Source organism: Staurois parvus, unplaced genomic scaffold (assembly GCF_062004578.1).
Source record: "Staurois parvus isolate SC_StPar_1 unplaced genomic scaffold, SC_StPar_1.0 ptg000818l, whole genome shotgun sequence".
NCBI lineage: Eukaryota > Metazoa > Chordata > Amphibia > Anura > Ranidae > Staurois > Staurois parvus.
The window spans coordinates 6,875,835-6,893,603 of NW_028318614.1; the positions used below are offsets into that span (position 1 = coordinate 6,875,835).

At 44.7% G+C, this 17,769-nt stretch overlaps 1 protein-coding gene and 1 long non-coding RNA gene across 2 annotated transcripts; one reads left to right on the plus strand and one right to left on the minus strand.

Moving 5' to 3' along the window:
- Nucleotides 1–1,363: 1,363 nt before the first annotated feature.
- On the minus strand, nt 1,364–14,301 carry LOC149444022 (interferon-induced transmembrane protein 1-like). The gene is made up of 2 exons (XM_089654987.1): nt 13,809–14,301; nt 1,364–1,792 (listed from the first exon to the last, which is right to left on the minus strand). Exons 1-2 carry the CDS (start codon nt 14,073–14,075, stop codon nt 1,613–1,615), a joined length of 447 nt encoding a protein of 148 aa, XP_089511113.1. The 5' UTR covers nt 14,076–14,301; the 3' UTR covers nt 1,364–1,612.
- Nucleotides 13,940–14,724, plus strand: LOC149444023 (uncharacterized). The gene is made up of 2 exons (XR_016306572.1): nt 13,940–14,391; nt 14,466–14,724. It is a non-coding gene; the product is annotated as an uncharacterized LOC149444023 (long non-coding RNA).
- Nucleotides 14,725–17,769: the final 3,045 nt, after the last annotated feature.

The following is a 17,769-nucleotide window of genomic DNA, read 5'->3' on the forward strand; positions in this document are numbered from 1 at the left end:
GCAAGCTTTCTCCTGTCTCGTCAGACTGCCGTTGGAGGGAGTCAAATTTAGAAACCCCCCTCCAGCAGCTGTTGTAGCTCCTGATCTGTGCTCTGTTCTCCAGCTGCCTGAAACGGCAGTATGATCACTCCTGTCATTTAGGAGAATGCGGCACTGACAACCTCCCTGCATTCCCTCCTTCACAGGACCACACAGCGCCCAGGGCAGGTGCCCCTCCCACCCCGCCCCCCTTGTCCCAGCCTACGAGGAACCCGTGCAATCATTTTCAGGTCTCCTGGAACTAGGGTCGCTACCTCATCCCTTTAAACTGAACACATATTATTACACAGGTTCTAAGGCTAATTTAATGCTTTTAAGGCACTCGGTGAGTTTAATTACCACCTTAATCAGCCACAGAACCTGTGGATATAATATGGTAATTTCGTTTTAAAGGGATGAGGTGGTAACCCCACATGGAACCTCTACTATAAAATGATTACACCTACATTAGCACAATTAATAAGGCAGGGTACACTCCTAAACCTGCATTATTACACTTGTTAAGGCATCCATTCATTGAATCATCTGTCCCATAAAGGCTGAGATTGAGCTCTGCATTCACTTTTGTAGCAGTTATTTTTTTTGTTCCTGGTCCCAATCTTGCACAATGTCCTATTGTCTCTTTCAGTCCATTGACCATGTGGACCATGTCAATTGAATATGCGTCATAACCTTTGATACTGTACCTTGCAACACGGCAAATAAATTGGCAACTTCAGTCACAGAGGCACCAGCCAAGTGGGCACCAACAATTTGAAGCTCAGTAAGCTCTGACATAACATCATATTACTAGCAGTGCATGCAGTGAATGACGTAAGTGAGGCTTGCCACCTGTTAGCTAGGTGTCTCATCACACAGCGGAAGCAAAAGAATGTTCCATCACTTCCGCTTTCAACGCAAAACGTTTTGTCACTTTCACACCTGCAAATAATGTAGTGTTTCCATTGTTTGTCCAACCCCTATGTAATACAGAACACCTCTCCCTTATTTAATGGAAATGAGAAGAGGGAATGGTATTCTGCAGTCCTGTTCTAAGATGGTAATGCTGCTCCTCCACAGATACAGTGCAGTGAGTGAGTGTTGTCATCCTAGGACAGAAAGTGTTTTAATGGAAGGAAAATAAAGGAAAAAAGTCTGACAATGAAGGTCCAAGTTAAGTCAATCAAAAGATTGGTCTGCTGCAGTATATACAATTTTTGTTGGGTTTAACACACTTTTATTGAAAGAGGCTTGAAGAGATCTTCATTCACAGATCACCATGATGTAGAGATAAAAAGGCTGCAGGTAGCAAGAGCATATCTGAAGATTAAGCCAAAGGCACAGGTTATATTGCAGAAGCATCGCTTCAATTTATTTATATCAAATTTATCTGAGCCCCAAAACATATAAAATGTATATTCAAGCCCATTCAGTAAAACAGTAGAAGAGGCAAATTGATAAGTACACTGCCCATAGCAGTCATATTCCATCTTGTACTGACCTGATGTCAATAAAATGAATTCTGATTGTTTCCTACACTTTCTGTTCGGTCCTTACACTCTTCTACAATCAAATGAATGGTTCAATCAACCCTTTATAACCCAAGCCAGCTCCTTATTGCAGTCTTCAGTCGCACAAAGTTATAAATGATGACAGACACTGTGATCAAAAACCAGAGTATAGTCAGTACAGTGGAGAAGATATTTAAATAGCGGGCAGTGGTGCTGTATTGCCTGGCTTCACTTTGCTTTCCATTCAACTTCTGGTCCCGAGACTGAAAGGAAAAAAGAACAAAAATAATTAAAGGGCAATCACCAGTACCTTATATTCCAGTAGATAACTATTTATCTAGTTTGAGAACACTGCATGTTTATAGTTTGGCACACAATAGTTGAAAGGAGAACTAGGACCAAGGCTCTTTTGGCCATACTTCACCTGTAGGTCACAGTAGTACACTTTGTTCTGCATTCCTGTGACCCATATTCAGCTGACAGTGGGCTAAAGTCCACTGATGGCTGATGTCACTCAGCTGCACTAGACTCTGGATGGATCCCAACTTTAATGTCAGGATAGACCTAGAAGTCTGAGCAGCAGCTGGCTCAGCCTCTCACTGCATCGCTGAGACTCTGAGCCAGTTGCTCCTGCTCCCTCCACAGCCTGGCACTCCAGTGAGCACTGGAGGGGCAGAGCAGAGAGCCATTGACTAACAGTCACCGGCTCTCTGCTAATGAAGACTGAGAACTGAGTGATCAGCAGTCTTTGATTCCTCGGGGATGCAGCATCCAGCTAGGCGAGTATGATTGTTTGGTATATTGAATTCCCAAACCTCTCTTTTAAGGTGTATTGATTGATTGCACAGTTTGGAATCATTAAGTACTGTTTTACATTAGATCTAAATCAAGTCAATAAAGTCTCAAAAGCTTTAAGGCCTGTGTCGACGTGTTTTGGGATTCTATCAATGGCATCCATTTGGCACTCTTTCGAGATTCTTCAAAATTCAGTTGCATTTGACCTCCAACTGATCTGCATTTGACCTACTTCAAGGGAGTTTTGCATTCCCACAAACTTGCATGGAAATTAAAAACTCCACTAATGTAAGGAAAAGCCTGTTGACACAAGTCCTTAGTTTGTAAATGTGATCCCAAATGTTGCTTTTATTCTGTTTTCATTAAAAGATTACCTGGTGATCCTGCCATGAAGTTCTTTGTTCACGATTTATCTATATAAGGTGACAACTGTTTCCCAACTGAGCTCTTGTGTTGTCACCCTGTCACATGTTCTCCTGGTTGATTCTACAAACGGATAGATCAATCAGTGCAATCACTCTCCCCACCTAAATCCTAAATACTATTATATACCCCTTTGTTGCTTGCTGAACACAAAAACAGTGGATCCCACCTCACAATCTAAATATATTCACAAATTACTAGTGCAGCGCAACTCTCTAAATTAATAATAGTTAGAAAACATAAAAAAAGCATAAAATGTGTATCCACATCCAGCTCACCACTCCACTAGCAAGATAGTGGCTGCGTGGTAACACAGTACCAGCTCCTCCTTCCTAGACACGTTGCGCCCCCTCTCAGGGCTTCCTCACGCCTTTCCATGCCACCACTATCTTGCTAGCGGGGTGGTGAGCTGGATGTGGATACACATTTTATGCTTTTATTGCTTTTATATCTGTGTTATTTCAGTGGGGGATACAATAAAGTGTTATACAGAGAGCACTATGTTTCGGTCTGTTTCATGAGATCAATTGTGGCCTGATGTCAGAGTGAGTGGAAGGCGAGAGGAGATAAGAAGATATGTCAGTGTGACTGAGGAGTTGAGTACACCCAGATGAGCGCGTATTTTCTTTTCTTGAGGTGAGCAGGTTTTTCATCTGGTTTGGTGGAGGATCACTGAATATTACTAAAGAAGATTTTCATGGAAGTGATATACTTTAGTTTATCATTTGTATATCTAAAACATAGAATATGCAGCGCTAGATGTTATGTGAAACTATGATAAGTTTAGTAATAAATGAGAATAATACAGTCCCAAATGAAGAGTCCTCAAAGACAGAAGTAATATATATCAAAAATGCTCCATGCAGTGATCAAAAAAGTCCACAAGGTGGGCAAACTGGTCAAGTGAAGAAATAACAAATTCCTTGTAGTAACGGTTTTATAATGCGCTTACCAGAACTACATACAAAATGTGCGTTGTATGTATACACTCTGTAAAGGACATCAGGGTCTGGTCACTGGTATGCTGTCATCAAAGCGCCCTAGCAGACTCCCAGAGATGATAACAAGACACGCTCCCGGTCCACCTCAGGACTCACCAATGGGTCACCAATGGGTCCACCGTCGCTCAGACTCCGGATGTCGATCCACCTTAAGGAGGTTCGTGCAATAACAAGCTGGGATTGTGAAAGGAGGCGGTTGAGGAGAGCACTATCTTGCCTCCCTGGCTTGTTATTGCACGAGCCTCCTTAAGGTGGATCGACATCCGAAGTCTGAGCGACGGTGGACCCATTGGTGACCCATTGGTGAGTCCTGAGGTGGACCGGGAGCGTGTCTTGTTATCATCTCTGGGAGTCTGCTAGGGCGCTTTGATGACAGCATACCAGTGACCAGACCCTGATGTCCTTTACAGAGTGTATACATACAACGCGCATTTTGTATGTAGTTCTGGTAAGCGCATTATAAAACCATTACTACAAGGAATTTGTTATTTCTTCACTTGACCAGTTTGCCCACCTTGTGGACTTTTTTGATCACTGCATGGAGCATTTTTGATATATATTACTTCTGTCTTTGAGGACTCTTCATTTGGGACTGTATTATTCTCATTTATTACTAAACTTATCATAGTTTCACATAACATCTAGCGCTGCATATTCTATGTTTTAGATCTGTTACTGAGGTGCTGAGGAATACCTTTTATGCTAGCAGCTTGTTAATTTATTATTATCCTTACTTTTTTACTCTATTAATTTAGTTGCGCTCATTCAATTTGTTTTATTTATCATTTGTATATGTTTTTCACAGGAGTATTTATGTTTTCTAACAATTATTAATTTAGAGAGTTGCTCTGCACTAGTAATTTGTGAATACATTGTACAAACGTGTTTCACCATTTTCATTATGAGTAAAATAGTCCAGATGCTATTCAGTCCACACTGGGGTCTCCCAAGTATACTTGGATACAGAGTCACTTGCAAATGTAATACAAAGTATACCCGTTCCCTATTCATAGTGACTACTAAAGTACCAATGTCAATTCAAACAATATCTTACCAAGATGGAAATTACATTTTAGAGGATTGCACTTTGTTTTACATATATTTATTAATATTTAACACATTTAAAAACTATTTCAAAACCAAATAATCCCAATGGACTATATTTCAAAATAATGCTGCCCCTCGGTTGGAGTGAAACTTCTGTTTCTGTGTAACAATTCAGCAATTCAACCATATTTTTGTGCTCAAAAAAGAACAAAATGTTCCAAACTAAATTTACGCTTACAATGTTCACATTCATACTTAAATACAATACATATGCACTATTAGGGCCGGGACAAGGGGTAAGTGGGAGGGGCGGCTGCCCTGGGCACAATGGTTTTCTGTACAGATGGGGGGGGGGGGCTTTTTTCTGTTACAAGGGTGACAGGAGTAATGAGAACAGCAGTGATTTTGACACACAAGTGACTGCTGGGCATAGGATCCCCTAAGCTTGCATATCATGAACAGGAAGGGGGGGTTCACAGTTTGGCATCTTTCCCCTGAGCGCTGATTGACCTTCTCCCAGCACTGGAGTTGGAGTTGTGGGAAGGCCCAGTAGACAACATGGAAGAATGGCATACAGAAACCAAGTAAAGTGGCACAATAATTAGATAAAGGTACAAAAACCACATGGAGAACAACGGCAAGGTACTGGACTTAACAGTTCCAAACATTATGGTATCAGTGTTTTAGGAACACAGTCAACACAGGATCAGAAGCTCTCAACAATGTTAGCGCACATTGGAGTAGTCAGATTGTCACTTTGATATGGCTTACGTTAATGGAGCAACATCTGAGCTGAGGGGTGGCTATTATATAGCAGTGTAACGCACTTGGAGGAGCTACTTGCAGAACTTTATCACAGCACTAGAGTCCAAGACACAGTGAAGCCAGGAGTGGTGCCCCTAGTCTGTCCCTCCCTGTCAGGAAACTCTCCCTAAGCTAACTAAGCTGTCCCTATCCAGGAGGAATCCTGTCCCCACTCTACCCACTTCATAACTGTGTGCCAACTGCAGCAGGGCTCTGCTATTTATTAGTTTTGCCCCCACTAAAGATGGATGGGCATTCAGTGTTGCAGCGTCCAATCAGACTATTGTTCCTCTGATGACCCCAACAAAAGCTGCAGAGGAACAATGTTCCTCTTATCCTCCATTCCCTGTGTAAATCGGTCAGCAACACAGCACCACTTACAGAGGGCAGGGAAAATTGCACCTGCCTAAATACAGAAGGTTTGAAAACTGGGCTATTGACAGAATGTTCCCTAACAAACGATGGGGTGGTGAGGATAAATTAATTTTACAAAAGGAAATTTGGTGTATATGGAATTCAAAAGCATTTAAAGCGGTAGTAAAGCTAAAAAAAAATTCCCAACCCCCCCAGGTTTACGTCATAATGTGCTACTGTGCACTGCATACTAGCACAGTATGTCAGACTTACCTTTAGAATGGATCCCTCCAGAGGTGCCCTGTCACCACTGACAGGGATTCCATCATTACCCAGTTTTCTTCCAGGTTTGCACTAGCGGTAGGGACAGGTTCTAGAGGAGTAGGGATACCTCAGGGCCTACGCCTACATTTTGGCAAGCTCTATTTTGGTTTGGACTAGCCAGGCCATGTTCCACCCCCCTTGGCAAGTGTTGTCTTCAATTTTAACTATTAACACCTACCATGAACACAACCCCTATACTCCAGCTGCTGTATTTCACACAACCATGTGCTTCAATAATATTCCCTACAATATACAGTGTTCCTATAGTTAATACAAAAAACTTTTTATCTTATGCCTCTGTGAAAACACAATAACTATAAAATGTTCTATAGTCCATAAGATGCAATGTACAGTGCTTCTTCAACAAATGTGCAGTTTATTATTTGTTTTCTTCCATATGTGCTTTACGCAAAGAATTCGGTGTAAACTTCAATCTCATTGTTTCAATATTGCCTTCAGTGTTATCCACTCCACTGTTGTGCACCACCACCATTCCGGAAAAATCACCAGACAGCCATGATCTTCTCACTTAGGAGTTGGTCAAGATGTGCTTTGTCATGGATTCTCCAATCTGATAGAACTCCTCCAGGAATACCTTTCCTCTTTCCAATACAATGATTTTCCTGGGGACACTTTGAAAGAGGAAAGGCATCCCTGGGGTAGTTATATCAGATTAGGGAATCCATAACAAAGAGCATCTAGACCAACTCTTAAGTGAGAAGTTCAGGGCTGTCTGGTGATTTTTACGAAATGATGGTGGTGCACAGTGCTGGAGTGCAAAACACTGAAGGCAATATTGAAGCAATAAGACTGAAGTTTACATCGGTTTCTTTGCATGAAACACTTTTATTTGCACATATGGAAGAAAACAAATAATGAACTGCATTTGTTGAAGAACTTTATATTGCACCTTATGGACTATAGAGCACTTTATATTTATTGTTTTTTTTTTAGAGACATAAGATAAAAATAATTTTTTATTGACTATAGGAGCGCTGTATATTGTAGGGAATAAAGTGCTGTCTTCAATTTGGGCCTATTACCGCTGACTCTCCGCTGCATTGACTGTAAGTTCCAGGTCAGCTGAGCTTCCCCACTGGGTTGTTGTACTGTTTACAAGTTCTTCAATACATCAGTTACTGCACTCCAGGCCTCTGTATGTTTACTGCCAACACACTATACATACTGCATGATATGAACAGGAGCCAGGCGCTGTGTAGTTTTGTGATAGAAATAATACACCTTGTATGGAGGTGTGTCTTTAATAAGTCATATGGTAAAACAATAATAAATAACCAGCCTGTGGCTTTAGGAAGCCAGGTTCCAAGATGGACGGCCCGTCCGCTCAGAGGGAAGCAGTGGAGTAGAATGCCTGTCAGTGCAGGGACCACGTTTACCCGACGTCCCAGCGTCCTGGATGACGTCACCACGATGTGGAGAGACAGAGGGGGGGAACTCTTGCTGGAGCCGCAGCTTTAGAAGGAAGAGGCCGGTTGCTGGGACATACTGCACCTACCCAACACACAGACTTTCCTTTATACAATATCTAGCTATGTCAGCCCATTAACTGTATATAAATTATTTGAGTCCACTAACATTGCTTTGGTAAATAGGGAACTATGGGACAGATGTGCAGAAATGGGGGACAAAGTCCCCCATGGGGATTGATCAAGCCCGTATTGGGTGAAACATTAAAGAGGGGCGGTCCTGGGGGGGGGGGGTGCAGTGTGCTCGATGTGATCCAACATCATTGGTGTGTGGCTTCTTTCCTGTTGTGTACTTTTGAGTACAGCTTAATTTTGATCAATTTTGATCCATTTTTTAGAAGACACATACAGTGAAGGAAATAAGCATTTGAATCCCTGATGATTTTGAATGTTTGCCCACTCACAAAGAAATGATCAGTCTAAAAATAGAATGGTAGGTGTATTGTAACACTGAGAGACAGAATAGCAACAAAAAAATTCAAAAGAAATGCATGTCTAACAAACAGAGGCGGACTGACAACTCATGGGGCCCCTGGGCAATAGGGGATCATGGGGCCCCTGTGTCCTGGCCCACACCCAAAAAAGACTATGAAAAAGCCAATGAAAGGTACCAGGGGTATCTCATGGGGCCCCCTACTGATCCAGGGCCCTCGGGCAGTGCCCAAGTGCTTAAATGGTCAGTTCGCCCCTGCTAACAAATTATGCACTGATGTGCATGTTCATGTTCATGAGGGAAATAAGTATTTGATCCACTTCACAAAACATGACTTAGTACTTGGTGGCAAATCCCTTTTTGGCAATCACAGAGGTCAGACGTTTCCTGTAGTTGGCCACCAGGTTTGCACTCATCTCAAGAGGGATTTTGGCCCACTCTTGGCAGATTCTCTCCAAGTCATTAAGGTTTGGTGGCTGGAGCTCCCTCCATAGATTTTCAATTGGATTAAGGTCTGGGGACTGGCTAGGCCACTCCACGACCTTAATGTGCTTCTTCTTGAGCTACTCCTTTGTTGCCTTTGCCGTGTGTTTTGGGTCATTGTCATGCTGGAACACCCATCCATGACCCATTTTCAATGCCCTGGCTGAGGGAAGAAGGTTCTCACCCAAGATTTGACTGTACATTGCCCTATCCATCATCCCTTTAATGCGGTGCAGTTGTCCTGTCCCCTTAGCAGAAAAACACCCCCAAAGCAGAATGCTTCCACCACCATGTTTGACAGTTGGGATAGTGTTCTTGGGCTCATAGGCAGCATTCCTCCTCCTCCAAACATGGCGAGTTGAGTTGATGCCAAAGAGCTCAATTTTGGTCTCATCTGACCACAGCACTTTCAACCAGTCCTCCTCTGCATCATTCAGATGTTCAGTGGCAAACTTCAAATGGGCCTGGACATGTGCTTTTTTGAGCAGAGAGACCTTGCAGGCACTGCAGGATTTCAATCCTTGTCGGCGTAGTGTGTTACCAATTGTTTTCTTGGTGACTGTGGTCCCAGCTGCCTGGAGATCATTGACAAGATCCTCACATGTAGTTCTGGGATGATTGCTCACTGTTCTCATGATCATTGACACTCCACGAGGTGAGATCTTGCATGGTGCACCAGACCTAGGGAGACTGACAGTTATTTTGTGTTTCTTCCATTTGCGAATGATTGCACCACTTTTGTCACCTTCTCACCAAGCTGCTTGGTGATAGTTTGGTAGCCCAGTCCAGCCTTGTGTAGGTCTACAATCTTGTCCCTGACATCCTTGGAGAGCTCTTTGGTCTTTTCCATGGTGGAGAGTTTGGAATCTGATTGATTGCTCCTTTGGACAGGTGTCTTTTATACAGGTAACAAAATGAGATTAGCAGCACTCCCTTTAAGAGACTGCTTCTAATCTCAGCTTGTTACCTGTATGAAAGACACCTGGTAGCCAGAAATCCTGCTGAATGATAGGGGATGAAATACTTATTTCCCTCATGAACATGCAAATCAGTGCATAATTTGTTAGACATGCATTTCTTATTAATTTTTTTTTGCTATTCTGTCTCTGTGTTACAATACACCTACCATTTGATTTTTAGACTGATCATTCCTTTGTGAGTGGGCAAACATTCAAAATCAGCAGGGGATCAAATAATTATTTCCTTCACTGTACATTTTGTTTATGTAACTTACAAAAACTGTATAGGCAGAACCTAAATTCCACTTGACAAAATTGCGAGGACACAAAATAAAATATAGAGCTGCCTGCCAGGGACAACGCAGTGGTGATGGCAGACAGAGCAGCAATTGCAGCCATGACCTTCCACTACTGGAAGTAGGCACATTGACCAGTAAGTATGCCACAATGTTCATGTATGTTATGGCAAAAGTTAATCTACGCACAAAGAAAATTAGTTCTGCTTTAGAGTCCCAATTTAACCTCTTTCCTAGTTTTGTTACAGGTGCCTTACTTCCTTGGCTTCATGGCTAAGTCCGGCCAATTCTTATTCCATTGTCCAATGAAACTGCTATAGTGGCTAGCATTAGAACTTCTACAGCACAGTGGCATGGCAGTCAATGGAGCTTAGCCATGAAGTCAAGGAAGTTGGACCGCAGTAACAATGTAAGACTAAATCAGAGAGGGACACACGGGCTTATCAGGCATATTATCAGGCATATACTGTATATGTAATTGTAGTCATCATTGGGTGTCTACTTTAGACTTTAGATGATGGTCAGACTTGTATATTAAAGATAAACTTTGGATACAGTGGGAAAATGTTAGAAATTCTCCCAGGCTTTCATAGATATCTTTGTCTTTACTGGGTAGATTTATCCTCACTTCCTGTGCATGGAATAGGTGTCATAATGGGAAGTGAGTTTAAATCTCCTATCATGCTCACAGACAGCATTACAAACTTAATCCAGCAGAATGGGTAAGAGTTAGAACCTTTGTCAAGTTTTTATTGTTGTCAGCCCATTGGGGGACTCCACTCACTTTCAGTCCAAGGTATTAAACAGAAGTGAGAGTAAATCATTTCAAATTAGTCAATAACAATAAAGACCTTCTAGAGCAGCGGTTCTCAACCTGGGGGTCGCGACCCCTTTGGAGGTCGAACGACTCTTTCACAGGGGTCGCCTAAGACCATCGGAAAACACATATTTCCGATGGTCTTAGGAACCGAGACACCGCTGCTCTATCCGTCTCCAGGTGTGGGCGGGATGACATGCCGCCCCTGTCATCTGGACACACCCTCGGGATCAATCCCCGCCGGTGATTGGCCGCCGGAACTGTAGCTCAGGAGAGGCACACAGGTGGCCAATCACCGGCGAGGAGGTGGAGCTTGGAGAGGAGGAGCCGAACGGCACCGTGAAGATCGAGCGAGTGAAGAGGAGGAGAGCGGCCGGAGAAGGAAGAAAGCTGACCGGTAAGTGTCTGTACCATGGGAGAGGGAGGGAGCGAGCGAGCCCAGGCTGGAGCAGGGGTCAGCAAGGTAAGTATCATTGGTGTCAGTGGGAGGAATAGTGCCCAATCATTGGTGTCACTAATACCAATGATGGGGCACTATTCCTCCCACTGACACCAACGATGGGACACTATTCCTCCCCCCACTGACACCAACGATGAGGCACGATTCCTCCCCCCACTGACACCAACGATGGGCCACGATTCCTCCCCCCACTGACACAAACGATGGGGCACTATTCCTCCCCCAAATGACACCAACGATGGGGCACTATTCCTGCCCCCACTGACACCAACGATGGGGCACTATTTCTCCCCCAAATGACACCAACGATGGGGCACTATTTCTCCCCCAAATGACACCAACGATGGGGCACTATTCCTCCACCCACTGACACCAACGATGGGGCACTATTCCTCCACCCACTGACACCAACGATGGGGCACTATTCCTCCCCCCACTGACACCAACGATGGGGCACTATTCCTCCCCCCACTGACACCAACGATGGGGCACTATTCCTCCCCCCACTGACACCAATGATGGGGCACTATTCCTCCCCCACTGACACCAACGATGGGGCACTATTCCTCTCCCACTGATACCAATGATGGGGCACTATTCCTCCCCCTGATACCAACGATGGGGCACTATTCCTCCCCCTGACACCAGTGATGGGGGCGCTATTCCTCCCACTGATACCAACGATGGGGCACTATTCCTCCCCCTGACACCAACGTTGGGGCACTATTCCCCCCACGACACCAACGATGGGGCCGCTATTCCTCCCACTGACACCAACGATGGGGCCGCTATTCCTCCCACTGACACCAGTGATGGGGGCGCTATTCCTCCCACTGATACCAATGTTGGGGCACTTTTCCTCCCACTGACACCAATGATGGGGCACTATTCCTCCCACTGACACCAATGATGGGGCACTATTCCTCCCACTGACACCAATGATGGGGCACTATTCCTCCCTCTGACACCAACGATGGGACACTATTCCTCCCCCCACTGACACCAACGATGAGGCACGATTCCTCCCCCCACTGACACCAACGATGGGCCACGATTCCTCCCCCCACTGACACAAACGATGGGGCACTATTCCTCCCCCAAATGACACCAACGATGGGGCACTATTCCTGCCCCCACTGACACCAACGATGGGGCACTATTCCTCCCCGAAATGACACCAACGATGGGGCACTATTCCTCCCCCCACTGACACCAATGATGGGGCACTATTCCTCCCCCACTGACACCAACGATGAGGCACTATTCCTCCCCCACTGACACCAACGATGAGGCACTATTCCTCTCCCACTGATACCAATGATGGGGCACTATTCCTCCCCCTGATACCAACGATGGGGCACTATTCCTCCCCCTGACACCAGTGATGGGGGCGCTATTCCTCCCACTGATACCAACGATGGGGCACTATTCCTCCCCCTGACACCAACGTTGGGGCACTATTCCCCCCACGACACCAACGATGGGGCCGCTATTCCTCCCACTGACACCAACGATGGGGCCGCTATTCCTCCCACTGACACCAGTGATGGGGGCGCTATTCCTCCCACTGATACCAATGTTGGGGCACTTTTCCTCCCACTGACACCAATGATGGGGCACTATTCCTCCCACTGACACCAATGATGGGGCACTATTCCTCCCACTGACACCAATGATGGGGCACTATTCCTCCCACTGACACCAATGATGGGGCACTATTCCTCCCACTGACACCAATGACGTGGCACTACTCCCACTGACACCAATGACAAGGCACTACTCCTCCCACTGACACCAATGACGGGGCACTACTCCTCCCACTGACACCAATGACGGGGCACTATTCCTCCCACTGACACCAATGATGGGGCACTATTCCCCCCCCCACTGACACCTATGATGGGGCACTATTCCCCCCACTGACACCTATGACGGGGCACTATTCCCCCCACTTACACCTATGACGGGGCACTATTCCCCCCACTGACACCAATGACGGGGCACTATTCCTCCCACTGACACCAATGACGTGGCACTACTCCTCCCACTGACACCAATGACGGGGCACTACTCCTCCCACTGACACCAATGACGGGGCACTACTCCTCCCACTGACACCAATGACGGGGCACTAATCCTCCCACTGACATCAATGACGGGGCACTATTCCCCCCACTGACACCTATGACGGGGCACTATTCCCCCCACTGACACCTATGATGGGGCACTATTCCTACCACTGACACCAATGATGGGCACTATTCCTACCACTGATACCAATGATGGGACACTATTCCTCCCATTGACATCAGTGATGGGATACTATTCCTCCCACTGACACCAATGACGTGGCACTACTCCCACTGCAAAATTACAGTTATGAAGTAGCAACGAAAATAATTTTATGGTTGGGGGTCACCACAACATGAGGAACTGTATTAAAGGGTCGCGGCATTAGGAAGGTTGAGAACCACTGTTCTAGAGTTTCTCCCCTGTCCCTAACCGGTGCAGAATTTTTTTTTTCCCTGGAGTTGGGTTTTTATACCACCATTCAAAAATAAAGATACACTTTAAGATGCAGATGTCAAACTCTCACCTTGACTGAGAAAATGAGTGCAAGGAATCCCAGACAGCAGAAGTTCATGTAGATGGTGTTAAATATAGACCAGATTAAGTGATCTTGCACAGGACGTTGGTCAGATGGTATGGCCAACACCGTACTTTCTTTTTGGCCACTGGCATCTTGCAATGGGCTCATCTCCATCTTTAGCAGTTCATCTTCCTTGCTCTTGCAGTAAGTAAGCATTTCAGTGGAGGTCTCCATAAGTTGCTGAGAGGACGATTCATTATCGCAGGTCTCCATTTTCACAAGGAAGAGAAGAAAGCTATCAGCTTGTGGATGAAACCTTCTGCAGAGCTGTGGTAGGAAGATATGTTTCAGAAGATTGTAGAAGCGTGTAGAACGTCATGCATAGCAAGTTTATTTCACTATTCTCATTGCTTGAAAAAAAAATTCAGCACTCCACAGTGAGGTTATTCTGTAATGTGGGTTGCTGAGCTTCCAGACTCAAATGGTCAGACAGATCATTGTGAAACAATGTAAAGTTCAGAAGATCAAAGTAAAGTAAAAGGCAATACAATGTAAACAGAAAGTAGAACATTAATGAACCTGCACTAAGGTAAGGGTAATGCATGTTTAGGGTGGCTCACAGATACTGTATGTCATCATGCATTTTGCAACCTTTTTCTACAGGGAATAAAACTCATAGACACGAGAAGATCCACTGCTATCAACAGAACTTGGCGATTACAATACATAGCACTTCATTAAGGGTGCGTTGACCTATAGTTTGCATTCATGATGAGTTGAAGCATATGTAATCCCAATAACTAGAATCTCATAGAAGTGTTAACATGTTAGTATGCTTTCAAAAGCCAGTTCATATATTTGAACTCTTCAGCTTTCATTAATATACCTGCTGATCCTATAATAAAGTTCCTTGTTCAGGCACTTCCTGGTGTGTGGTGACAACGCTTTGTCCCCGTCTTTCAATTATGCCTTTGCGTTGTTAAGGTTACATAGGCTTTTGATGGAGAATACATGTGGCTTTTTTTTTTTAACACTGTGATGTTATCATCAGGAAACCCACTCTGCAATGCACCATACAACCATTGCTGGTGTGCAACCATTTAGACAGAAAGTGGCTGCAAAGAGGCTGCAAGAGATCAGCAGTGCTGAGATGTAATGAAACATGAAACTCGCATTTGAAAGACATTAGTTAGCACTGGTGCTTTATTTGTTTTAAATTTAGCATTGAATTTGGAGATGCTGGTCTCATTCCTGTCTTCCTTCAGCTTCAATACATTCTGAGTCACTGACATGGAACAAGTATGCAGCAAATGAAGTCAGATTTAAATGTTAACTTCTAATCTGCATATTAGTCAGTACTGAATCCACTGTATTGTCTTTAACTCTTTTGCTGCTGCTAACATCACTATTATGGCAGCTGCTATAACAGCCACGTTTGCTTGCATTTTTCTCCCAACTGTCAGCTGTCTGACCCAATCACTTATACATGCAGAGCCCGGCATGGAATCATCCACGACCTTCCCAGGCACCACAGCTGATAGTGGGAGGGTTTCAACAACCAAGTCAACAAAGTCAGTGCTGTCAATCTAGTGGGCATGACTAGCTGCAGCCAGGGGCTGATTGACAAGCTGCGGACTTGTGAATCAGCAGTGGCAATGCTGATAGTCATGCCCCATTTTTTATCCCAGTGTGGTGCAAGCAGACACAACCTACATGAGAGTGGCAACTCTGCACTGAATTCAGGAGCAGGGCAGCATTGTTGCCGCACAATCCCAGGGAGCTGCAATATGTATGCCTGGAGGAGCCCATCCCTCCTTAAAAGGTACAGGGACTAACATGACGCCCAGCTATACCAGGCATGGGCTCCTCCAGGCACACCTGCCCTTAACCTATCCATTTATACATGTGCTCCTACCAGGGGCGGACTGACCATTTGGAAACTCGGGCACTGCCCGAGGGCCCGGGATCAGTAGGGGGCCCCATGAGATGCCCCCGGTACCTTTTTCATAGGCTTTTTTGAGTTTGGGCAAGGACACAGGGGCCCCATGATCCCCTATTGCCTGGGGCCCCATGAGTTGTCAGTCCGCCCCTGGCTCCTACTATGGATGCTTTGCAAATTTTAGTTAGGTCCACAATATACAGAGACACTTAGTGTGGGACTGTGGCTTATGCATGTATTTGCAAATGTGTGCAAACAAAACCTGCCCTTAACCTATCCATTTATACATGTGCTGCTACTATGGATGCTTTGCAAATTTTAGTTAGGTTCACAATATACAGAGCCCTTGACGTGGGACTGTGTCTTATGCATATATTTGCAAATGTGTGCAAACAAAACCCTCTGTTTTTAATACAAACTGTTAGACAGGGCCAAATTGGTTGTTTTGCAGGCTGGCTGGTAAGTGTTGCTGGGAAATCCTTTGTTTGTTTGTTTGTGCTGTGCTTTGCCCCTCCATGTGCATCTTACTGCTAAGACTGGTTATAGGTTGGGATGGTTGCCATTTTTTTTGTAGTTCGCTAATTTGCATGCAGGGACGCACTGGATGCCTTTGCTGTTATTTTGGTATAGCTGGGCACGATACGCATCCCTGTACCTGTAACCACTTGCCCTCTAGAGGATTTACCCCCCTTCATGACCAGGCCATTTTTTGCATTACAGTGCTGCTTTACTTTAACTGACAATTGTGCGGTCATGCAATGCTGCACCCAATTGAAATTTATGTCCTGTGCGGTTTTTATATTTTGCGCTATAAAAAAAAAAAAGACCAACAATTTTGAGAAAAAAACAATATTTTTGACTTTTTGCTATTAAACATGTCCAGTAAAAAAAATTTAAAAATCAAATTTCGTCAAAAATTTAGGCTAAAATGTATTCTGCTACATGTCTTTACTAAAAAAAAATCCCAATACGTGTAAATTAATTGGTTTACATGAAAGTCATAGCATTTACAAATGGCGGTGTATATATACTGGAATTTTTTTTTTTTACTAGTAATGGTGGTGATCAGATACTTATAGCGGGACTGCGGTGGCATTCTGACACTGGGGGGAACTGACTTGGTGTCACTGACATCCCCAGTGACACCAATACAGTGATCAGTACTAATAAAAAGCTCTGACACTGTACTAATGGAACTGGGCAGGAAGAGGTTAACATGTGGGGCAATCAAAGGGTTAACTGAGTGTTGTGTGCCATTTTAATAGGGGCTCAGTCTGTGTGCTTCACTGTAAGCACACTACTTTGCATGGCTGTGCTGTGCACAGCCATGCAAAGCAGTGTGCAGGAGCTGACAGGGGAGAGAACGGTTTTGTTTACAAACAGATGCTCGGCAATTACCGGGTGCCAGCGGGTAATCAACGGACGGGACCCAGCGATTGACAGCCGCGGTCGCGAAAGGCAGTGTGGGTAGGGTGCGTACGCACCTCGCACCTGCCTCCCCACCCATAAATGCTAAATCACGTATATATATATATACATATATGTGATTTTGCGCACCTGTGCCGCCCTGTAGCAGTACTTCTACTATAGGGTGGACGGGAAGCCGTTAAGGAGGGATGGGCTCCTTCAGGCACACTTGCCCTTATATACAGAAGACCCTTGATGTGGGACTGTGGCTTACACATGTATTTGAAAATGTGTGCAAACAAAACCCTCTGTTTTTACCGCAAACTGTTAGACAGGGCCAAATTGGTTGTTTTGCAGGCTGGCTGGTAAGTGGGGCTGGGAAATCCTTTGTTAGTTTGCGATCTGCATTGCCCTTCCATGTGCATCTTACTAAGGCTGATTATAGGTTGGGACGGTTGCCATTTTTTGTGTAGTTAGCTGCAATAGGTAGACTTCACTGGCAGGATCAACAGGTATATGTGAGACTTTGCAGGAGGACTAAGAGAAAATAGTATGCGCAGGTGAACTTATAAATAAGTGCTGTATAACAATTTTTTTCAATGGGAGGCCATAGTTCTACTT

What these genes read in the sequence shown, in the direction of transcription:
- LOC149444022 (XM_089654987.1), bottom strand. Translation starts at nt 14,075, where the DNA reads ATGGAGACCTGCGATAATGAATCGTCCTCTCAGCAACTTATGGAGACC. An exon ending in CACTCATTTTCTCAGTCAAG is followed by an intron (nt 1,793 to 13,808) that starts GTGAGAGTTTGA and finishes TTTTCCTTTCAG; the next exon opens with TCTCGGGACCAGAAGTTGAA.